The sequence below is a fragment of the Corvus hawaiiensis genome, chromosome 17 (genome assembly GCF_020740725.1).
Source record: "Corvus hawaiiensis isolate bCorHaw1 chromosome 17, bCorHaw1.pri.cur, whole genome shotgun sequence".
NCBI lineage: Eukaryota > Metazoa > Chordata > Aves > Passeriformes > Corvidae > Corvus > Corvus hawaiiensis.
In genome coordinates, this window is record NC_063229.1 from 7,319,405 (window position 1) to 7,326,751 (window position 7,347).

Genomic DNA, 7,347 nt, shown 5'->3' on the forward strand with positions numbered 1-7,347 from the left:
CACTAGGATCCAGAAATCCTTTGGGAAAATCTTTGATCTTTGGCACCCCAGGGTGCTGCAGGCCTGGCCTCAGCTGGAAGGAGCCAGCATAGCACAGATGCTGTGCCTCCATGGGCAGGGTTTGCCTTGGAGCCTGTCCTTGTGGGAGCACAGGGAGCTCCAAGCTGAGCTGATCATGGACCCACGGCCTGGCCAAGGTGCCTTTGCAGCTCCTCTGGGGTGGGTGCTGGGTTAAGGGAACACACGGGATCTGCTCCTGATGATCCCTGCAGAGTCCACAAAGAACACCACTGACAGCAGGACTCTGACATTCTCTTCATTTTATCTCTCAGCACCAGAGTGCATTTAGTTCCTTTCAAGGGATAACACAAAATTCCCCACTGTTCACCATGAAGCTGCAGCCCTTCCAGGACCCATCCTTGCCTCCAACTTTGTGGTCGTAAGCACAGGAAGGACCTGGAGGTGTTGGAGGGACTGCAGAGGAGACCACAGGGATGCTGAGAGGGCTGGAGCCCCTCTGCTCTGAGGAAAGGCTGAGAGAGTTGGGGATGCTCAGCCTCGAGAAGAGAAGGGCCTGGGGAGGCCTCACTGCGGCCGTGCAGGACTTGAAGGGTCCAATTGGAAAGAGGGGGACAGAGTGTTCAACAGAGTCTGTGGTGGGAGGAGAAGGGGAGATGGCTTTCAACTGCAGCAGGTTGATTTGGGTTGCATTTAAGGAACCACTGAGGGTGGTGAGGCTCTGGCCCAGGCTGTGCACAGAGGCTGTGGATGCCCCATCCCTGGGAACATCCAAGGCCAGGGGGGACAGGACTCTGAGCAACCTGGTCTGGTGGGAGGAAGCTCAGGTTTGAATGAGATGGTCTTCAGGGTCCTTTCCAAGGCAAACCACTCAGGGATTCCTTCATTCTACGGTCCCCGTTGCCCACAGCAGAGTGTGCCTTGAATTCCCTGAATCATGAAAATGAGCAGCTGCAACAAACAGCCAGTGTTCAGATTTCCAAGGAGAATTCCTGAATGGTTTATCATTGTCCCTTTTTTTGCAAAAAGTGGAATGAGCCTTGAATTTCTGCAAGCCATGATAGCACCTACAGGGCAGTTAAAACTTCCTAGAGAAGTGTGTTACAGCCTTCACTCTCCTCTGAGGCCATGCCCGTCAGTCCTGAACGGTCCCTGCTGCCTGGATCTTGCCATCCATCCCTGCAGGATGATCACTTTTGTCCCAATGAAGGTACAGTGCCACTCCATTGAGGTGGACACCCCTGGACTTCCAGGGTGGGCTGGGGGGGTGGTGTGGGACTGGGACCCCACTCTGAGCTTTTGCTCCCTGTGCAGGCTGTCACAGACACTGAGGAGGAGTTGGAAATCAATATTGATATAGAAGATTGATATAGAGGAGAGTATGGATATAGATGTAGAAGAGAACGGAGAGGAAGAGATGGAGGTGGACGTGGAGGAGATGGAAGAAGAGATGGAGGTGGAAATGGAAGATTACGTTGAAGACACAGAAGTGGATGAGAAAGGTGAGGAGGAGGACATGGTCCTGGGACGAAGACCGACCCCAGCAGCAGGACAGGCAGGTGCTCCCCATGCCCTGCCCACAGGCAGAGTGGGTCCCCTGCTGCCAGGCCAGGGCTGGGCTGGGTGCCCCGCTCAGGGGCGCGGTGCCCCGGGGGGCTCTGGATTCTGGAGGCACAAGCAGCACCCCAGCCTGCCCTGCCCTTGCTTTGGGCCATGCCAGCCCTGTCCCAGTGCCTGGGGCCCGGCTCCCAGCCCCAGCTGGGCTCAGTTCTGGCAGCAGAGTCCTGCTCTGCCAGCGTGTCCCAGCCTGGGGGCACAGGGAACAGCCCTCAGGGCCGCACTGGAGTGACGGTGCCACTTGCTTTTCTTCCAGGACTGACTGAGATGCCAGGCAGGGATGCCACCCTTCTGTAATACGTTTTAGAGAGTGTTCTTCAATAGCCTTGTGTATATACGCTTTATAGATTTTTGTTGTTACAAAGATTCTTACAATGTAAATACATGGTGTAGTTCATTGTTGTTTCTGCTCTTCTGTAGACAAACCATCTTTATTTTTCATACCCCACCTCTCTTCTCATTTCCTGTGGACACAGGAAGCATGGACTTTTGGTTTCCTGTTGCTCCAGGGTGAGCATGTGTGGGCTGTGCTGGGTTGGGAGGTACCTATGCACACAGCGGGTCCCACTTAGAGGTCTGTACATACTTCGTATTTGTAGAGGCAGATCCCACAGGGCCCTTTCCTTTACACGTGGGAGCAGGGCCGAGCCTGCGTGGTCCTGCAGAGCCTCATCAGTGGCACTTCACTAGGTGGCACCAGACACCAGCGCTGAGAGGGTGAGGCTGGGCTGCGGGCATCCTCTTCTCCCGGGCACCCCGAGGGAATGGAGCCAGCCTGGAGCTGAGGGGAGCTTCCTGAGCCATGAGCTGGGCAGGGATGGATGGATGGATGGATGGATGGATGGATGGATGGATGGATGGATGGATGGATGGATGGAGCTCATCATCAGGCTGAAAGCTTTGCATCAGCTGGTGGGGGACTAGGGCTGCTTTGCAGGGCAGGAGCTGCTCCTTAGGTGCTTTGTGTACCTGCGTAGGGCTGGGGGATCAGGGGTTACTGGCCTCCCTCCTTTCCCTTCCCAGCAAATACAAACTGGAGAGCCTTGCTCTGGCTGGGAAAATGCAACATCTGCCATGATACCCTCAAGCATCACACAAATGGGGCCTTGTAGCTTCAAAAGGAGGGTCACAAAGTTGTTTTCACAGGGAAGAGCGTGAGCCATGTGGAATGGGGCGTGCTCTGTGGGGTACTGGGGCAATGGGTACTGCACATGTAACAGAATGCAACATGAGGACTGCAGGCAATCCTGTGCCCAGAAATGCCTGGGTCCTGGTTATTCCATGGGAGTTTGCAACAAAAAGAGTTCACACTTTCCCCCCTGCTTTGAATAAAGCACTATAGAATGTTCTTCAGGTGGATTTCTTCCCCCCCCCAATCTTCTCTGCAGCTTAATCCTAGCCTTGCTCCTTGATCTTTCCTCCTCCTATGGAGGCATAGGTCCAAGCACAACCTATGCCAGATTCTGGCACCAGCTGGGAGCACAGCATTGTCCTCTCCAGCCCCAGCAGCAGCTGAATGGCAATGGATTGCTTAAAAATTAATCCAATGTTTGTATTTTTCATTAAAAGTGCTACACTGTTGGTGCACAGCCTAGAAAATCTTTTGGGGTTGTGTGAGAAACAAAGCCCACTCCTCTTGTGAGGTTTTAAAATTTTATTAGGGGGAAAAGTCAACAAAGCAAAAGCAACAGTGCTGGATGTGTGACCGTAGCCAGAGGCGTGCTGTCTCACGTGAGGCTTCAGGTTTGTATACTCCAGGTATTGCGTCAGCCTCATACATATTCATAACTCAGAATACATACTCAGAACTTTTCAGAAACTCTTTAGCATTTTCTTAGAACTGATTCACATGCTCCCTCGCCCTTCCCGCCTCTGTAGAGTACGTGCAGTTTAACTTGAGGGTCCAGCAAATGGCGCTTTCCCGTTACGCTCGCTCGCCAGATGTCATCGAATCAGGCTAGCGGGCTCCCTTTGTTGCTGTCATTGCAAGCCAAACACGACTACATCTGCACAGCAACACCAACTTCTAACATTTGCAAAAGCCAATACTTCAAAGCACATTTATCACAGGCTGGCTGTATCTTCCTCACATTATTTAATGAATGACTTCACAAAGAGCTAATGCAGCCACGGGGTCAACAGGGAAATTGGACAATAATTAACAGATACCAGGTTAGTTGAGGTCCAGTTAACGGGGCCCATTGGAACTTGAGAATGGAAGTCTGAGCAGGAAAGGGCACAGTGAGAGGCCCACCATGCCCTGGATGGAAAGTGGCACCTCCAGGGGCTGGATCAGTGCAATGGTGGGGGGCTCAGGGGCTGCATAGAGCATGTAGGAGTGATACTGGCCTTTTGCTGCTCTTTGTCCCCACCTGGTTGCGACATCAGGGGCTGCCCCTTGCAGGACTGGATGGGGTTTGGCTGTGGAAGCCTTCCCCTTCCTGGGGATTCCCAGAGCCTGTTCCCAGAACGGCTTGGGTTCCTGCCAGCCCCAGAAAGTCCCACAGAAATGTTTTGGGAACCCCTTACACAAGCTGAGGGGGGACATTGACCAATTGGTGGGAAATGGAGTAACTTCCCATTGCCCAAGGGCACCTAAAGAAAACAGATTTACCTGGAGGCCAGGGAAGGGTTACAATTTCCTTGGGGGGGAGGAATGGGTTGAGGCTTGAAGAGTGGTGGGACCTTTGCCATCCAAACCAGGAATACAGCCCCTAATTCCACAGCCATCAAGAGTTAGGGCTCAGTCAAGTTGTCCTTGTGCTGCATCATGGCTGATGATAGGGCCGGAAGGAGTGGATTATCCTACCCCAGAGATGTCAGCCACTTTCTTCCAGCACCAACCTGCTTCCTACATGGCAGTAGCCACCCAGAGAAGATGCTGGGGTTCAGGTGACGTCCCCCCCCCCCCCCCCCCCCCCCCCCGAGCTTGAGAAAGACCCACCCTTGGCTAAGCCAAAGGTGTTTTCCCCACACCAACTTACACTCCCAGTGGGGCAGGAGTTGGGAGGGTTTGTGGCTGGGGCAAGTTACCCCTGGGAAAAACTTGAAGGATCATCCCTGGGAAGGCACAGGCAGACTCATGCTGATTTGGATCATGCTGTAAGGTTTGGTTTGCAGGACCATGTGGAAGCAAAGTACAGAGGGAAACCATTTAATAGACCCCCAGAAGGGAACATGGTCACCACAAGGGTTTCCCCTGGAAAAGGATACCGGGAGAAGATACCTGCCCAGGAGAAAGCAGCTCCACTGCCTCCAGCTTGTCAGGGTGGACAATGCCCTGGCTCATCTCGCCCTGGCTTTTTCCTCAGCCCCAGGTGTAGCTGCAGGGGTCGGTTGTGCAATGGAATAGCTGCTTTTTGAGCAATCAAACAATCCCCTTTGAAACTTCCGCAAAAGGCTTGTCCGGAAAACACAATGCAACAGGCAGAGGAAAAAAGTACAAACATTGGAACGTGCCCAGCTCTTTTCCCCACCCCCATCCTCCCCAAGGGTTTAAATGGTGGTGTCCCCCACCTCTCACGCTCGCACCTCTCAGGGACACGGCAGTATGAAGACGGTGGCCGCCCTCCTCCTGGTGGGGATGCTCATCCTCTGGGCAGAGCTGCCAACAGGTAGGAGATGTCCTAGGATAAGGTACGGGGAGGAAAAGCGCAGGTGCTGGGAAGGAGCCACGTTTACAAGGATCCTGTGGGAAGGGGAGAGGGGAGGAGAGGGGTGTTTGCCGGACAGCATCTCCCCAGGGCCCTTCAGCTGCCCTGGAGCAAACCAGTCTCTCCTCCTGCAGGCAGCGCCTGGTCCTGTCCCCCCGTCCGCTTCATCTGCGCGATGCACAACCCGCCGAACCAGTGCCTCGTCGACCGGCACTGCCCCCGCGGCAAGAAGTGCTGCCAGTCCTTCTGCGGGAGGAAGTGCCTCTCCAAGCCGCCGGCCATCCCCGTCACCTACGGTAGGAGCTCGGCAGCCCCCGCCCGCTCGCGGGTAGCAGAGCGGGGTATGATGAGGGTGGCTCTGGGCAGGGAGCTGTGTCCAGCTGCCAGAGCCCCCCAGGTCAGGCTGGTGGATAAACATGTGGGCTGGGGTGAACACCAGACCCAACCTCTTTCTTTCTCTCCTTTTCCTCAGTGTGAGCTCCAGCTCCCAGGATAGACTGAGGGTCGTTTCAGCATTCCTATTCCACCTTGGCTCCAGGATCACTCCGTGATCGAGCTGCCGCACAGTGCTACGTGCCATCCACTTCCCCTCTCCCGGTGCTTCCCCACCGCTCTTTGAACAAATAAAAGAGGCTTTTCCCAGGGGTGCTTGTGGTGTGTGACTCCTTTCCCCACCTCCTCCCTCCTCCCTCCATCCTGGCACACAGTCTGACTGCTGCTTTCACCCCAGAATTTCTGCTGGGGGAAGAGGATGAAAACAGCCTGGCTACACGTGCAGTGTGGTTAGGGGCTGGCTTGGGGGAGAAAATCCATCCAGAGGCATACAACCTCCAGGAGGAGGGAGCAAGGGGAAGAGACTGGAACAAAACATGACAGCTTGCTTTAGGAAGGCTGGAAGGCTGCAAGGGGCCCTGGAGAGCAGTGTGTCCTCCAGGCCCCTCCAGCTGCACAGGGCTGTGGAAGGGAACTGACCCTGCCCGCCCAGGGGGATACAGAAGGCAGAGCCTCCCTAGGAGTACCCTACTTGGGGCTCATCTGGAGAGCAGAGGAGGGGGGTTACACAGACCCAAACCCCAAGTGGTGCTGAACCCCTCACTGAACCTAAGCTGGTGGGGAAAATTCAGCTGAAGAAACTTGCCTTGGAAAGCCTCAAGCCAGGGCAATAAAATCATAGCTCCAAGGGGTTCTCGTAATTTTTGTACAGCTGAGTGCTGGGGACAAAAAATTCAGGAAATGCCAAGAAGCATCAGCAGAAGAGAGTGTGTGTAGCCCGAGGGACCTGCTGGCCTCTGTGCAATAGCAGAACCAGGCACGGCCACCATGCACTGCAGGGGCAGAGCATCACCCAGCCTAACGCCCACAGAGGGCCTGCCAGCCCTCCCCAGCCCATTGCTGATACCAGCCCTGCATGTCCCATTCTCAACAAGCCCAGACTGGGGGAGGAGCTTGGTCCGTCTGCACACACCGGAGGGGGCAGAGAGGAGCTACTGCTGCGTGAGAGCTGAGCTAATGATCCCCCCGGCCAGGCACGGGCAAAGCGATCTGGAGAGCTGCACCAGCTGGCCAGATTTTAAACCACCCACAAACACAGCAGGATGAAGACTCTGGCTGTGGGATTGACACCTTGCATGGTCCATGGTAGATGCTGGAAGCTTCCTGGCCGAGACTGGGGGGAGCATCTGCGGGAGCGAGTCTTTCTATGGTCACGTCTATGGAGGTGACTTTCTCCCTGTGGAGGAACTAGAAGGAGGCAAAGCTCAGAAATTACTCTCACTGAGAAGGAAGAAGTCCTAGAGCGAAGAAACCAACTCTTTGCTTAGCCTGGCCACGGGAGGGCAGAGAGAACTGGAGAGCTCATGCAGCGCTGAAAACGCCAGCGATCGAGCAGGGACAGGCAGAACGAGACCGGGGAGCTCGTCAGCCAAACTCAGCGTAAAACCAGACATTGCTTCTGCCCAGTGTAGTGTCCTTGCAGGGGAAAACTATCCCTGACACCAGCCCAACCCTCTGCGCAGGGAGAGCTGTGCCGCACGAGCCGTGGGACGAAGGAGGCTGAGCC

At 55.0% G+C, this 7,347-nt stretch overlaps 1 protein-coding gene across 1 annotated transcript; it reads left to right on the plus strand.

The window, feature by feature from the left end:
• Positions 1 to 5,140: 5,140 nt before the first annotated feature.
• Positions 5,141 to 5,932, plus strand: LOC125334722 (caltrin-like protein 2). The gene is made up of 3 exons (XM_048321847.1): positions 5,141 to 5,249; positions 5,423 to 5,584; positions 5,761 to 5,932. Exons 1-3 carry the CDS (start codon positions 5,186 to 5,188, stop codon positions 5,763 to 5,765), a joined length of 231 nt encoding a protein of 76 aa, XP_048177804.1. The 5' UTR covers positions 5,141 to 5,185; the 3' UTR covers positions 5,766 to 5,932.
• Positions 5,933 to 7,347: the final 1,415 nt, after the last annotated feature.